Genomic DNA, 18,198 nt, shown 5'->3' with positions numbered 1-18,198 from the left:
TGCTAAATTAATAACACTAACCCTTTTATCATTTACAATTTTAATAAATATTAAGGGTCCAACTCTGGAAAAAATCATAGCAAGATTATATACATAAAAAAAGTAAAAACCGACCTCAAATAATGAATCTGAACTAAACTACAGTTATTTGAGATGTACCTTTAAACTGATGTATTAAAGGTACAAGTTCCCTTAGCCAGATTTAATACATAATATACAATAAAAAAAAGGAGCGGAACATTGCCTTCAAAAGCACGCACTTTCTAGGTAGTACTTTCACAATAAACATTATTATTCAAAGGGACAGATTATAACTTTTTGACCGTTTTATAACTATCTGTGATTTGCCTAAATATAAATATTGTATTTGATGTTGTAAATTTACGTCAATAACATTTAACTCTTTAAACGCCAGCGACTTTTTGGTTAGTAACCTGTTATTTTTCTTCGCACGTCAGTATCTTTTTTTAAAAATATAAAATAACAAAAAAATAATAATTTGTAAATAATTCGTTAACTGGTTTAAAAAAATAATTTGAAAATAAATTTAAAGCGTAAATTTTTACGTAATGAACGTATTCGAAAATTGTGAAAAATAATTAAAATAAAGAGGGGGTGGCGTACAACCCGTTACCGTTAGCGTTACCCTCGAGCGCAAACTACTTAAGTTACAGCACAGCACATTATGGATCGCCACGATGAAACCTACACAATACTCTCCTGCTGAGTAAAATCACAAAAGGAAAATGGACCAGAAGCGTAAAAGATAATACTAAAATGTTTGCTTCTGTATAAATACACCATTCAATACAAAACAGAAATAATATTATTTTTACTTATTGTTAATATTTTGATAAATTTTAAATTAAAAATTAATATAAAATAACATTACTATTTAAGGAAAACAACTAGAACTATAGACAAACAACTCTTGGATTTTGCACCACGATAACGCATCGACTCACACCTTTGTAATTAGACGCATCCCACAAAGCTTAAAAAGAACACTACTATCAATTTATTTATAGATTGTAAACAAAGAATAAATAAAAAATGTAGAAAAGGGTTAAATTTAGGACCACAGCTGATTGATATTGGGTTCTAAGTAAAGAACAGCAAATTTACGAGTGAGGAGTGCTTTGTTTGTAATTAAACCATTGTTCGTTATAAGCAACACTTAATTTTTATTTTATTTTTTAATTAAAAAGTGTATTCGAGTGGAACTATTGAAATACACGTTCAATGTGCTGACTTATAAAACTTTACTTTAGATGTGTATTTTTAATGAAGGCTTAAGGAATGTTCCTAGTGTATTTTTAATGAAAGAAGACGCATGATGCAGGACTCATGGGCGAGTCTACGGCCGCTACACAATATTCTTTCAAGACTCCTATGTGAGTCCACGGGCGTTAAGCTGTTAATAAACATTATATGTCTAGTATGAGGAGAAATTAGAAACACACTGATTGCATTGATTTATCTGCTATAGTAATGGTCTAATTTGTATTATATCGGTTAGAGTTATTCAGATACATTCCTGCTATCGCCATTTTCTCATTCCGATTTCTCTATGTTTTCATCGATCAGCCAGAGCCACAATTAGGGTGATATAAAAGGGCGTTTTGCTTATAATTGAATAGGCGGTGTCGGAGGCGTTGCATTTAACATCGCCCCTCCTAACTTTGTATGTATGCGAATATTAGCTCCGCCCGGAGAGCCAGGGGTGTTCAATCCTATTTAGGGTCAAAGACGCCATCTGAATATATTCAAGTGAATTCAAAGTTGCGTAAAGGAAGAGCAGTTTTTGGGGCACCGAAATAAAAAAAATGTTCAAAATATTTTTTAACTTTGATAAAATTTGTTAATGTTTATCAGGCATTTAATTATTTTAGCACGTGCACGTCTTGAATAGACAATGGGGAACATCTGGTATAACTTCTACTTTTACCGATTCTAAGAAACGGACCAAATTTTCAGGCCGGCCAAAAATATTTTTATTTATAGGGGTGTGATTTTATGACTAGTTTAATTTGATGTTTATTGTTTTTACATGTTTAGTTATTCGTGGATATATATTTTGTTTCAGAACCACTCTACACGAACAGTCCTTCCATCGCGATAATGCCGCCCCAAAAAAGTGCCGCACGGAGCAGTTCGCCAATCCATTCCAGCTACGCCAGTGTCTTTAAAACTGCTGGATTACTAACAACTATATTTTTTATAGCCGCAATATTAACACAAAATGCATTGTTTACTTAACGAATCACTTTCGCTGCAATACAACTCGTTTTTAGTAATAAAGTAGTCAAATGTAATGCAAAATTAAAAACAATGTCAAAAGACAATAGACTAAAATTAATCATTAAAAAATCAGAATTATTAAAAAAAAATATATTTTCATTTTTCAATAACTACTTTCATAGTAATTAAACGTTTTGAATTTTATAAAATATGTATAATACAATACTGTGCGAATTATTATAATATATACATAAAGATCAGAACTGTATCGCTGTTTGTTTGATGCGGATTTGCATAAAAATTTAATAAATAAAAATAAATTAATCGCAATCGAATTATTGAACTGATGCGTCTTGAAACAAATACAGAAACTTCGCACACCTATTTTTGAGATAAGTGTTAAACAATACGAAAGGGTGGATTTTTTTAACATTTTGTTTCGTTTAACGAATGAATTCTGATAATTTCGGTCATAGTAAACACGGCCGATAAGCATTCTATTTGCATGGTGTTCGGGCGTCCTGCTGTCGGCTTAGGCTGGTGCTGTGTTTCTACGTGATGAGTGGAAACTCAATGACTGTGCTTCATTTTGTCGTCGCCTGCTGCTTAAATTTTGTTAGTTTTTTACTTTTTCTAGTTGATTTATGTGGTCTAGTATTATTTTAATGTTCATTTAATTCATTCAAATGTATCAGTATTTTTGCACAAAACATTGATAAAGATAAAATATTTTTGTTATTATGTAATATTCTTAAAATTTTTTATTGAAATATAACTGAGTTGCCACGATAATATAAAAAATAATGGCAAAAACGTATAATTTATATAAAAAATTCCATTCTTTTGCTCGGCTTATTTTTCACAACTTAGCTGCGCTTGTTAGCAGGGTAGACTCTGGGGCGTTCGGGCGCCCTGCTGTCGGATTAGGCTGCTGCTGGGGTTGGGTCTCTATGTGGTTAGCAGAAACTCGATCTGCTTAGACTTTATGGTAATTAGTTGTTATAGTAGTGAGTTTAAATAAAATAAATTTATCCAATTAAAATTTTAACTATAAAAGAGTTAAAAATATGCTACGCATCATAATACACATATATTTTATATTCAATTAAAAAAAAGAGTTGTTGCATTTTAAATAATATGTAAGAAAACAGAACTAGCTTAGAAAATAATTTCGATTGAAATAAAAAACATTATATTACATCAATAGATCAGTGAAATTTTTAACACCATAACGAAAAATAATTTATAGCGATATTTATAATTTTTTTTTCTCTTTTTTATAATTATTTTTTCTATTATAGCAATAATTTGTATTTTTGTTTATTGATTATTTTATCGTCATATTAAAATAAATCAGAACAGGAATTATTGAGAACACATGCAAACGAGACGGACCGGACCGTAAAGCGAAACGTTCCCACTTCGTATCATTAGCTACGAAGCTGTCGTGCGGGTCGCTCGTTTCTTGTTTCGGCAGGAGTACTTTCGTAACACGATTGAAGTGGCGCGATTTAATTTAATAATAATAAAGCAATAATATAAAGACAGTTCTGGTAGATTTTACGAAGATTCTGTGTTCGTACGTTGGTGGGGAGAATCAAATAAAAAGAGTGAATCGTGTGTTCTCTCTAACATTGAAATGGTGAGTGATATTTATATTATTTTTTTGTATAGTCTATACGTATAGATTTATTAATGTATCTATTTAATTTACTATTATTGAGCCTTACATTATAACCTTCAAAAATCGAATGAGTCATGATATGTCCATTGCAACGTTTCTCGCATTACATAGTCTGAAATCTAATATCTGAATTTTAAGTTTAACTGATAAAAACCTTTTGTATGATTTTGAATAGAAACGTTATCTATATTAAACAACATATGAATATTACAAAAAACAAATGAAAGCTTTTAAAAAATACGATTAAATTCTAGGCTTGTTTTAAATGCATCAAAACAACTACGAGTTAAAATTTTATTTTTGATTTTTATAATCAATGCTGGAATTTGTGTGTCTTTGAGCATTTTTATTTAAACAATAGATACATTTTAAGTATCATACTATTTCGATCTGAGATTTTACTTTATTATATATGCTTTATAAAGTAATTAATAGATAACAAAATAGGGTTCATCTGAGATTAAAACCCGCGACCTTCAATTGGCGACCTTTGATTCAATGCATTTCATATAAATTCAAGTTTAAAATAAAACTACTATCATAAAAGATTTTTTACATTGTTGCCAACTTTTTCTATAAAAATAACTTGAACCAGCTTAGTATAAATTATTAACAAGATAGCAATGCAACAAGTATAAATTTAAAGCACTCACATACATATAATAAAAACGTTTGTTTTATGTGCGTAAAACGTAAAAAAACAATTACCTCGAGTAATTGTTTGTAAAATATATAACAAAAAATATTTTTGATTATTTTATAACGATAATGTAGAAACTGTTCATTGATATAGTTTGAAAAAAATATACATACGTTGAATGTTTATAAAATTCACTAAATTATAAACTGTGATAAATAAACAATAACGTGAAATATCCGGTTTTGTTCCAAAAGTATTTATTTATTTTTCTTTAGTGTGATAATAATTATAAATAATATCAAATAATCTGATATTATTATATAAATTGAAAAGTAAAGATAGATTTGACTCAAATCAAAGATTAATAAATATTTATATTGAAAGATCAAATAAAATATTAACCATCACTTATTATAAATATAAAAATTTTATTGCAAATTTTTTTACGTTTTATTTGATTTTTATGCTATAATTTATTTTTTAAATCTGATAAAAATTGTTGCAATGTTATTAAAATTTTTGAAACGTAGATATACTTTGCATATTATTAATTATTTTAATATAAGTATTTAATAATATCTAGTAAATTCATACATTTATGTATTTTATAAACGCAGTAGAGTATTATATAATAAATATATATTAAGAACATAATAGGATTTAAGATCTCATAGATAGGCTTGTTTATTCAATCAATAATATTATTTATCAATTTTTCAGGAGTCAATTTTTCCTTGTACCGTTCCAATCGCAATTTACCAGTGAATAACACAAAGATACACTTTTAGGATTACCTATTATTTACCTAGTGTTTCTCAATTTGTATCGTGTCTGGGAGATCGAAATTAGTGATTATTATATATTTATAACGCTTATCGATCATAACATATTTGGTTTTCTTAGATTTTCTTAATCTCACGGATGAATATCGTGATTTATGATTAAAATAAAATCGAGATTGTTTATACGGCGGACTGATTAATTGACCAGGTCATACCAATCGTAGCATGTTGTGCTTTAAATGTTGAAAAATAAATATTGCTTTAACTTAATTGGATTTATGCTTCAGTATACTATAGATAACTAAATACGGGTATTTAAACTTCTAATGTGTTTTAACGAAAATTGAAGCATTACACGATTACCGTAAGATTAGCAGTTACAATGATGTTTTGGAGAACTAAGCACTTTAATAAACGGTTTCCGAAAGATTAGGTTATCAATAATATTTTATCGCGTTGTATGCCAAAAAAGAGAGTAGACGCGAGACTTCTATGTCGTCGATAACCATACATTTTGAGGATACAGATTAATTAAATACTTAAGTAGAACCATAACGAATGTTATGCGTTAGTAATCCAACAATTCTAAACCACTTGAACTGGCTGGAACAAGCAGACTTTAAAAAAGGATGCCGTATAAACTGTATAAAAAAATGTTCTGCGATTCTTTTACGCAACAGAAACGATCCGTTTCTTGATCGTTTTGTAACATGCAATGAAAAGTATATAATTTACGACATAATAAAGCAGTCTGCATAAAAATTAGCTCTAAATCTTTTCGCCAAAGTAATACTACACCAGTAAATATTTTTTTTAAATAAAAACAAAACGGATTTTATATGTATATTAATTAGGTTTTAATTTTTATTTTATTCAACCCACAGATTAAAAACATTCAAATAACAGTTTCTCATTTTTAATTATTTCTTATTACTGTATATTATTTTATAAACCTAGGAAAAAAACGTTCCGCCCGTTCCACTGTTACTAAACTTCTGTCTTTCACCAAAATGGTGACAAAATCTCTAGATGCGGGAATTCAAGTAGACGTCGTATATATACATTTTGAGAAGGCACAAATTTGTCATGGGTTATTATTAAAAAAATTGTTGAACCTCGATTGCTCGGATGATTTAACTCGGTTATTTGAGCGAGCGTAGACAGTTTGTCACCTATGGCGGCCGATTGTCGAATGAATATTTCACCCCTTCGGGGTTTCCTCAAGGGCCCTCTGCTCTTTATATTATTTATTAATGACATAAATACAGCAGTTACAAATTAAAGTTTTCTTCTGTACGCAGATGATTTAAAATTGTATAAATGCATTCGATCTTTTGCGGACTCCTTCTCATTACAGAATGATTTAGATGTAAATAAATATGATTTTGGCTTATGAAAAGTATGAATAAATCACATACTTTTATGAAACAACGATTTTATTTACAAATGTGGTTATAAATATTTTTTAATATGAAATATTTCATGTGATTGTAGAGAACTTCTATATTTGAATCTGTATTCCAAGTATTGATAGACCGGCAGAGAGTGTTACTACATGATCCTTTGCTTAAACCACTGCCGTTACCGGTAATAGGGCCCTACGAGTCCAACCCAATGGGTGGCATCCAGCTTTTTAGGGCTAGATGAGCGGGAACCACCCCCCGTAGTACTACGTTATTTGTTAGAGTCTCAGTAGTGTTTCTCCCGAGTGTTGTTGGGAAGTGCTCTCCTGATCACCTGCAAACTGTTGCTTAGTTTTTCAATAGCATCAGCGTTGCATGCTCCTGCATTGCTTATGCTATGCTTCATCCTTGAACATCAATTTCGTGATGTCTCAGTTTCAGTTTCGACTCCCGGTAGCCTGCTTGTTTGAAATGCAGTGCTTTGCTCGTCATTGATAGTTCAAAGAACGCTACCTCGGTTGGGTGCTCACAGAGTTTACTTCCTCTAAAGAGCTTGGGGTATTTCAAGATCAAAAGAGGTCCCTCACTCTCCCACACTATTAACGGCGAGCTCCAGCGTGTAGTCGACTGGCTAAGAGACTGAGAAAGTACACGATCTGCGTCGCGTCACTTGGCATTCCAGCTAATGGCTATTGGGGCTTTCTCTTCTTCGCCCCTGCTGCCGTCACAATAATCTGTTGTATTTTTTTTTGCTATTTTATGCATACTTGATTATCTCGCGACCATTAAAAGTTTCTTTCGAATGATCAATGCCTTAGAGAGTCGCGATCGCGTCTCTTATTCTTGCCCGTCGCTGCCAATAACGTTACTCATATACGAGCTCTCTAAACACATGCATAATGGTCAGATTTGTAATAAAAATAAAATAAATACAAGGGTACCGCACGAATTGAATGTAAAATATTTTTTTATTACACATATTTTGGGTATATAGGATTATTTACCATGCATAAAAAATAATACATTTTATTTTATTAAAATACACGTAAAAAATAAAATTAAAATTGCATAATATTTGCAATTTTTTTTATTTTCTCTTTATGTTATATATTATTTGTATGTTTAGATCAAATTTGTTTTGTGTAAAAATTAGCTATATTAAGCTAAATATATTAATAAAATAATCAACAATATTAGGCATTGAAATTCGGAACTAAAATTATTTTTACAAGTAGATTCTAATCAATGTTAAGTAAAATAATAATACTATTAAAAATCATTTATCGGATGAAATATTATTAGTTATTTCTATTATATAATATAATAAAAATTGTGGGTTAATTTTTAATATATTATTAATTTGATACTCAATTAGTTTAAATTACCTGGTTATAAAATCTGTCCAAAATATTACAATACACATCAATATTAGTCAAGTCAACAACAAAACTGATATTAAATATTTTTTTTATCTAAAAAAGTAGTATTAAATAAAAATAATTAATAGTAGCTATAAAAATGTTAAAAAATATATATAAAAGCATGCTTTTGAATGACGTTGTTGAGGTTTAAAATAGATCTTATCTGTAGGTAATTTAGTAAAAGACAAGCAGCTTGTCAGGCAGTCTTTGATTTACTTATACTAATAGAATGATAAAAGAAAATATTTTTAACTTAGTTTATAGATTTAGGATGAGTCGAGACAGAAACCCTAATTATATCGTGCGATATTGCAAAATCATTTAGTGGTCTGTAACAGTTATTATGATAAAGTTTTTCGGAAATTTCTTGCATATTTAACAATTAAAAAGTGTATTTCATGCTTTTATTATGATAATTAATTGTACAGAGAGGATTATTTGATTCCAAGAATGTCGGTGTTCTATTAAATAACAATTGGATCGCTTTGTATGCAATTTAATCTATTATGTTATTATGTAGTTTCTTCGGCTACAAAGAAACAATTTTTAGAGAATAAGTCTCTCATTATTTATTTAGTCATATCAAAGGATTGCGAGATATTTGATGTATTGTTCATTCGTAATATTTTATTCAATGATAAAACTGTTAGCACTCATCTTCATTAAAAAGCTGGCATATCGTAAACTAATTGTCTACGTGTCGTTACATGTGCATAAATCAAACGACGCGAACGAGTGTGTTTAACAAGATCGGCGCTATTAAGTCAAGATCAAATCTAAATGTTTGCTAAACAACTCCGATTTGTTTTGATAACACGCATTTAATTTCCACAAACACGCGTTTAACGTATTTTTAAATAGAGTGTGAAACGTCCACGCCGACACAAGGCGAGAGCGAGACGCTGGCGAAATAAATAAATAAATAAGAAGAAGAAAAAAGAATGAAGAAGTTAAAGAGAAAAAAATAGATGTATCTCTCTCTTAACCGCAGATAGATAGTATTTATAGAAGCGCGTCGCGGGGAACTCAAGCGGGTAATAAATTGTACTATTTATCGCCGTGACACCTGGCAAGGTCTTAGGAGCTTTTACCCTGCTCTAATTCAGAAACGAGATGGAAACGAGAGTAGTGATGCTGAGAGAAAATTTCTTTTTCTTCTCACACTCGAAAAAGTGACACTAACATTGACAATTCCGATAAAATGCTTTTTTGTTATAATGTCTCTTGATTTTTTTTAAATATTTAAAATTTCTATTCTAAAATTCCTTCTTTTTTAATTAAATTAATTTTAGTTTTTATGAATTATTTAGTATTATTTTATTATCAGCATTTAAAGAACAACATTACTACGATTGGTATGACCTTATAAATTAGTATGTATACAGTCCCTGATTTTATTTTAATTATTTAATATTTAATTTATGTTAATAATATAATAATATTTTGCTATATCACTGATACTTAATTATTGTCAATTAAAATCCAAATAATTTTGTCATTTTAATTTGTTTGAATTTCGCGATCCTTACGATTGACCATTGTCTTAGGAGTCACGATTGCATCCCTTAACATTGCCATTGAGCGCTTGAGTACGCTCCTCCTACCCGAGCTTTCTAAACACAATGATATTTTCATTGATAGCTATGAGGAGTTAAACATATATATGGGATGGTGTGCATCATAATTTTTTTTTTTAATGTTAAATTGTATAATGGCCATCATGATACATTAATTAAAAAATGTACTTTTATTTAAAATCGCTTTGATAAAACTTTATCGGGTGAAATATTATTGCTAGTTTCTAATATATAATACGCTATATTATATTAGTTTAAATTACTTACTTATAAAAGCTGTCAAAAATAATTCAAAACACATAAACCGCGGCTTTCACTTGCGACAGCTCAGGTAGGAGGTCGATCTTAGTCTAAGTCCATGCAGTTGCTCTACAATATTTAAAGCACAGTCCCATGTGAAAACGACGATGTTAACAATTGAAATTTTATTTATTTATCACGATATTTATCCGTGAGTAACTAGTAAATTAAATTATTTTATAATAAATTTAATTATTAAATATTATTATTTTTGTGTTGTGGAACGAATCAACTCAAGTATTTATTAGGTTATTGCTTTTATATACGAGTGTTTTGAAATATTGATTTTGCTCGTAAACTGAGTTTTCTTTCACATATACATTCCGTGTGGCTTTTCGAACATATATTCGAGCAAACTTGAATTCATGTTAGTAAAAACATATGTATAACGACCAAAATTATTTATTATGAAATAAAATAAGATAAATTGTGTTAGAACTTTAGCGACAAACATATTGAAAGTTTGTCGGCTTACATTTCTTTTATTGACTCAATTAAAGCCCCATAAAAACTTAGCTTCATTAACGTTTTATCTATCATACATATACATCATCTTCATTACTTTTAATTGTATTAATATAAATATAACAATAATTTTAAGATATAAAATTATGAATGGTCTCTAATTATTGTATTTAATTATATTATAAAAATGTATGAGAAATTTTACACGTGTTATATAATTTAATAATTTCGCAATATCATAATATAGTTTAGATAATGCTCGTTGTTTAATAAACTAAAAATGAACAATGATAATATATTTTTACAAGCAACGGACGTTTCACAAATGATATTAATTAAACATAATAGTTTGCAGCTTTCATTAATACTTTCTTAACAGACTTTCAAATAGCATTTTAACTATGTTTGGCATAAGCGTATTTTTCGGAAGTTAAGCAACTTTTTTAATGGTCTTGTTAGATTTTTCTCGAATTAAATGGCCGCTCTCAGAATGTATATCATTCTCTTTATTTATGACATACATGCAGCAATTAATAAATCAAAATATGTTAATGACCTGAATGTGTGTTATAGAGTATTCGCATAAATTTGCTGTCCTTATAAAAAAATACCTGGAATTACTGTGGAGGTGATCAATTAACAACCATGTCATAATTCTTACATTTACGATATTTCATTATAGTTTTGGCAGAAAGTGCTTCGTACAAGCTCAATTGTTATGAACACTGCCAGTTTGCGATAGGCGTTGAAAATTCTCAGCTTTGTTATGCGGAGCGCGTGTCGCTTAAACAATTTATTAGCGATTCGCGGATTGTGATCTTTAAGTATTACTTATAATGGGGACAATTTACAATACATTTTTCAGATTTTTAAAAGAGGGAGGATGTATGGTATCTGAATTTGTATACTAGTGCCAGTTTGCTGGGAGCATTGGGATATAATTCATGTTATTTTTGACATGGGGTGTATTTAATGTAGCACTTTTTAAATTTTCTGATGGGTGGTGTCAACAATCCATCAGTGCTCGTTGATTTTCAGCCGCGAGCTGTACCAAGAAAGTCGCGATTACGTCCCATTTTCTTGACCGTAGTGCCCAGATATATATATATATATATATATATATATATATATATATATATATATATATATATATATATATATATATATATATATATATATATATATATATATATATATATATATATATATATATATATATGTTTTGGCTTAGAACAATTATATATAAAGCTCTAGACAATACACGTATAGATTAATCTTGAACTTATACATACATATAGGTCGTCAATTTATTTAGTAAACATTTTCTAAGGTCATTGGTGCTTGATCCAAGATATATTTTTTGCACCTAATATTATGCAAACACGTGCATGGCTTTTTATATATTATATTACGTACGTTATTTTACTGACATACGATATATGTATATTAATTTAAAATTAAAGCCTTTTAAAACATATTTTTTAATCAATACTATTTCCATTGGAGTGATTATTTTTATTCAAAAATATTTTTTAGAACGACTGTAAGATCTGACACCTTTTTAATCTATTGTTATAGTTTCCAACACTCTTTTATTTTTATTTAGTAATAACACTTGCAGAAAATTGTAAGTCTCTGTTGTGATATGATGCTTTTAGTTAAATCCTTTTATTGTCACGTACGGTGTGAATTGATCGCCATAAGATATACCTAGGTGGATCGTAAATCTGATATTTTTTTCTTACGCTTGATGTTTCTTTTAAAAAAATAATAATACATAAGGAGCTCTATATACATAAGGAATATATATATGTATAAATTGCTTATATTTTACGTGGTATTGTATTAAAAAAAAAATTATTTACGTGTTTTTTCACGGGTTCATCTTTTTTTAATGAGTCTCTATATTTCGCCCAGATTGTTCAAGCATCATCAGGCGTTTTAATATATATATATATATATATATATATATATATATATATATATATATATATCTATATATATATATATATATATATATATATATATAAATATAAATATAAATATAAATATATTTTACCCTTTTAATGCGTGGCTTATCAATTAGGTATTTATAAGGTCATCCGGTCACTATAAAACAATAACGTAATAGATGTTTTGAATCCGCTTGCTGTTTTTGTTGTTCTTGTCGGCATTTTATTCTAAAGAAGCTTAATCACCGTAACATTATTTTTTTTCATTATTATATGAACAAGGCCCTTAACTTTCACTTTTAATTTTAAAGTTGTGCAAAATATTTCACTTTTAAGCTTCCCAAGTCATCTATTGCTTGCTAAAAAATTAGTGTGTTAATTGGATGATGGTTGAACGTCTTTATTAATCTTCTTAAGATTGATTTTTTTGCCCCTTATATTATATTTTTATATGGTTCAGGATTTCAATCCTCCCATATGTATTTTCTTTAGTACGATGATACTTATTGATTTATTACAGGAAATTTTATTATCCAAGTGATTTTCTCTGTCATTTTTAATTCAGATCTTATAACAATTTTTGCCAAATTATAGATTTGTATTTTTAGTAGGTAAACGTTGAACATTCCTATGAAACAATTATTGCTGTTATTAAAATATTGTTCTCGCTCGATTTTATCTTAGATTTTTTTCGTTTGAAGGTAAAGCTTTTATCGTTTTTTGGGTCAAGACGATTGCATTATGTTTTCTTTCCACAACAATACGGAACGTAGTTTTATATAATTGCCTTCGGGAGATAAGTAAGCACTATCAGTGAGCAAATTGCTTAGGTCAGATGACGTAAATATAACATTTATTTGCGTATTCGCTTCACTTGGTCCCCAATCATCTCGACTGAGTTCTTGGTACATAATATAGAAATGTTGTGAGGTGATTTACGGGGTCAGGGACTTTAATGGCGATTAAGGTAATCGATGATTAAACAGAAGGAAATGTAGTCCGTAAGCTAATTTAATACATATTTAATTCATAAATCGAACTGCACTCATTTTCTGTTATGTAAATATTTGAAACTTAACCTTTGAACCAACTTGTCGTAAAAAACGATACTGGCGATCATATAGTGAATCGATATAAAGCGACTAGTATCTCACGCGTTGATAAATCAACGGATAGGTAATCTGATCGACAATGAATTGCGTATTTAAAATAATAAATATGCTTAAAAAACGAATTTATTAATGAGATATTTATTTTTTATTAGTTTATTTATTACAATTATGACCATTATATGACCTAGCAGATTACCCCAATGCGTCTTGATGACCGAAAAACTATACATGTATGTAGTATTATTATGTTGGATAAAGCAATGCGCAATAGCGACAGCCATAGGCGAGTCGGCTAGTGTGGACGTCTTGTCTCTAATGGTCATTAAAAGAGGACGCAATCGTGATTCTCTAATAATATTTTGATTATGAACAGAACCCTTCAGTAGGTTGAAAAAATGCTTATGCTTATAAAAAAAAGGAGTATTTGGTTATTCGGGGATTATAAATTATAGATCCCATTAATGTTATATGAAGGGCATAATTAATTATGAGTTATGGGATTATAGGCAGACAATTACGACAGGCACATAGTATGCTCAGCTAATTTGTTTAAAAATTACTCAGACCATAAAAGACCTTCCCTTATACAAAATTAGAGTAGAGTAATTTTACACAAAGAGCTCGCCTTCACGTATTCAAGAATACGATAGAAAAAAAGAATGCATTTTTGGGAACTCCTTTCTAACCCACCGTTTTCTTCAGACATTGCTCCAATAAGAAAAAAAATATTTTTCAAAAACAGATTAAAAACATTGCTTCCAAAAATAAATTACTATCGAATCAGATATAAAAAATTGATTTGTGGAGGATAAATGTAGATAATATAGTTTAGTAAAAGTATAACAACCTGATTTAATAAATAAGGTAGTATGTAATTGTATATGTATAGATATATTATCAATATGCTAAAATAATTGATAAAATTATTAACAAATAATGTGGGCTAAATATTTGTTACATAAACATGTGACTCAATTCGTGCATTATAATATACATTTGATAATCTGAGTGTTTCTCATATTACTATGTATGTTTATAAACATGTAATCAAGCCAATCCGATCGATATTAGAGAAATACTTAGTATTGCAGTGGGATTAAATTAAACATCTATGAAAATCTCATCCCTTAAATAACATTTTTTATTACAATAAATCTCATACGGTTCATGCGATTGACGTTTTGAATTTGTCAATTTCTCCGGGCTTTCGGCCTCCATGTCTCGCAGTGGGAGCTGCCGGCTTCCTTGCCGACTATTGGTATGGGAAATAATCGATAAAGCGTTTGGGATTAAACGGCATTTAAATTACTGGCACATATTTATGATTTTAGTCTTAATTTATCATTCGTGCGTAGCTGATGTACTTTCAGGGATAAAGCGGCACTGTTTCATATTTTTTAATATTTTATGGAGAGTAATCAAAATTAATAAACTAGTAGGTAAAAGAAAGGGAATCGGTTATTCGGACCCTGCCATAAAACAGATTTATAAGTGCACATTTTGAAGACAAAGTTTTAAGAATTCTTATTATTTTTTGAGTATTTATTTTGTGCCGCTTAAATATTCGGCCTTAAGGTGCGCCGCATGCGGCCCGTGGGCCTCGAGTTGCCATCGCTGCGCTTGATAACTAAATCGTTTCAAACTATCTTACATATCAAACAGACAAATAATTAGATCATACAAATTAAATATTACTTTTCTACTTATTTTTCATTAATAATAATTACTATAATGATAATACTGCTCTATATCATCATTTATTGATATATTGTAAATTAATTAAAAGAAATAATACAAAAAAAAAAATATAATTTTAAGCAAGATTTTGCACTATGATAATGCACCTCACTATTAATTCAGAAGCTATTAATAAATTGCTCTCATAGACTTAGATAATCTCTTAAATGACTTTTACGGTCGGTGACTTTCAACAAGATTTTTATCAAGATAAAATAATTAGACTAATATTACTGTATTTCCCTGAATTGTATATGCGTATATGCTTATAGAATAACAATCCGACTCTACAAAATGAGCGTTATATTCATTTGGTATGGACGGGTCATGGACGATCACGTTATCACAATGGGTCAAACGTTAACGGGTCACGTGGCTATTTGATATTCATCTGGGTATAAAATAAGCTAGATTCAACGCAAAACCGCACGGAAAGTATTGACCTAATTTTAACCTCAAAATCAGCTAAAGCAATTCATGAAAATAACTTTTCATCAAATTTTTTCAATAATTTATGCACTAGTGACAAATATATTATAATAAATACTGCTGATTTGTAAGATATGTATTTTATGAAAATAAACATTATCTGTGGAATTCTAGAATCATAAAGTAACCATATCAATGGAATTAGATACAGGTATTAAAGCATATTTGGTTCGTAGATGATTAAAAATATGCATATTTGGATGAACTCCTTGAAATATTAGGAGAAAAGTCCAAGAGGATTTACTATTATTTTATTTCAATCAAATTCACACATAATTCACTGTATTATGGAGTAGTTTATAACATAAATTCTATAGTAGTTGTTTGTCACTAACATTTTATGCCCTTTGATTCCATTTTAAGATGTAGTGGAAACAGATTTTCTAAAATTTTTCTAAAAAAAGACAAATTGCATTCCAATTTAGATTAAAGGGCTGTCAGGTTAATCTCCGATACCTTTTAAATTTGTCGCTTATTATTTTTATGTGCAGAATATAACGGCTACTTTAGAAACTCAAATTTAAAATGATCAATAGCTGAGAATAAAATAAATATACGACATTGCATGTTACATGAATTAAAATAGATAGGAAGTAGAGCAACTACCGCGACTAAAAAGGTATTTTTAGTAAAAACTTTAATGAGTCATTTCTGATTTAACAAGTTGTGTTCCGAAAAGTTATATATGGAAAATGAGCTCTACTCTGTACCCATTATATGGACATTTTATTTGCGGAAAATGGCTATAAAATATAAGCTTTTATTATATTATATTTATACAATATTTGCTTTTAAAATGAAAGTCATCTTAGTTTACAAAAAAAGTGTATCTAAAACACTTCAGATTAGTCATCGTTCCTACAGCATTTGCTAAGCTGTTTATTAACATTCTTCGGCAGCCTTTAATGGGCCAGCAACACCGTTGATCTATTACTTAATTTAGTAAGCCAAATATTTTTTACATCAATGAAACACTATTAGTTTGATATAATTCTTTATACATATATGTAGTACACCAGTAACGCAGATTTTCAGTAACAAAATCTCTCGATTCTAAAATCCGGTTCGATTTACTTACTTTTAAAAAGCATTAAAACATGTTTAGCGTTTACTTATTCTTCATAACTCTAACAACTTCGGTTTCTCGAATGATCTTTTTCTCGAGCTAAGTGGTCGCTACGGTTGAGTATCACAAATTAAGTCCTTTATTTTTTTATTTTCTCTATCAATGATATAAATGCCGCAATTAAAAATTCAGAATACAATATGCTAATGACTTGAAAGTGCTTCAGATTATTCGCACAAAATGGTTCCAGATTTCTCTTAATTATGGTTTAATTATTTTGAATCGCAATAAAGCGCTTTTAAAGAGGATGTATTATACTTATTGTATCTTAGTGCCTTTTTGCTATAATGTTGGGATATAATGTGTATTCTTGACGTAGCGTATTTGTTGAGGGGGGGTGTCTACAACCCGCCTATGCTTGGGCTGTAGTGTCGTGATTGTGTCTTTTACTCTTGCACACGAGTCATACAGTTTCTAATCAAGCTTACCAGACACAAGGAGCTAAACTGTTTCTGTGAGATTTTTAATGGGTGCGTCATTATCAGATTTAAAATAATTAAGTAAATAAAAAAATATAAGATTCTAAAACCTTGTCTTAAAATTGATGCATGCCGAAAAGTCAATAACACGAATCATAACGTCACAAATACAATCAGTTGCAAATAAAATGTTTATACGTAATTACAACAGAATCCCAAACACGAAATGTTTTTTAAACATGTCAAAAGAAATACATTAAAATTATCTCGCCGATTAAGAATAACGTGGCTATTTTTCATTGACAATGCCAAACCCATTTGTTTTTGTGTACATGTATTATAATTTGATCGCACATGCGTATTTTTATTATTGTTTTTAATTTAATATTGTACACACGAGCTCATATTATCAAAAATTCATTAATTGAAAAAGATAATGCACTACTTTACAGGTAAAATATATTTTCTGTATAAATTTCAATTTGAACTCATTAATTATGTACGAGAGACTCATCTAAAATAAAAATGCTTTTCAAAAAATCAACTCATTCAAATACGATAAGGCAGTTGTATAACAATTAATTCATTCATTCATTCATAATAAAATTGAAATTGCTATTAAAATCCAATCTACTTTTCAACGACTTCCTGGCCATTTTGATAAATGATGGGTTCATATTTATAAACTAAATTTAGACAAGTGTCACTATAATGGCACAATAAAGACTAAGTATTTAAAGTCATGATCTCTGCTCTTAAATATATTATAAGAAAGTATATTTTCTAAATCCGTATTTAATTCTTTTTATGTGGTATATGATATATATCTTTGAAATTTAAATTCAGTTGC

At 29.1% G+C, this 18,198-nt stretch overlaps 1 protein-coding gene across 2 annotated transcripts in view; it reads left to right on the top strand.

The window, feature by feature from the left end:
• The first annotated feature begins 3,670 nt into the window (after positions 1-3,670).
• Positions 3,671-18,198, top strand: part of LOC148234424 (uncharacterized) — a 50,528-nt gene continuing 36,000 nt past the window's right edge. Inside the window, exon 1 of one of the 2 annotated variants that reach the window (XM_088187602.1) lies at positions 3,671-3,883. In XM_088187602.1, coding sequence (XP_088043728.1) covers positions 3,881-3,883 — 3 coding nt within the window. In that variant the 5' untranslated portion in view covers positions 3,671-3,880. The remainder of the gene's footprint in view (positions 3,884-18,198) is intronic. The other variant, XM_088187601.1, reaches the window with a different exon arrangement.

This window comes from Plectrocnemia conspersa, unplaced genomic scaffold, assembly GCF_051122295.1.
Source record: "Plectrocnemia conspersa isolate PC_06_02 unplaced genomic scaffold, ASM5112229v1 ptg000006l, whole genome shotgun sequence".
Classification (NCBI taxonomy): domain Eukaryota; kingdom Metazoa; phylum Arthropoda; class Insecta; order Trichoptera; family Polycentropodidae; genus Plectrocnemia; species Plectrocnemia conspersa.
This window is presented reverse-complemented; position numbering and strand designations above follow the sequence as displayed.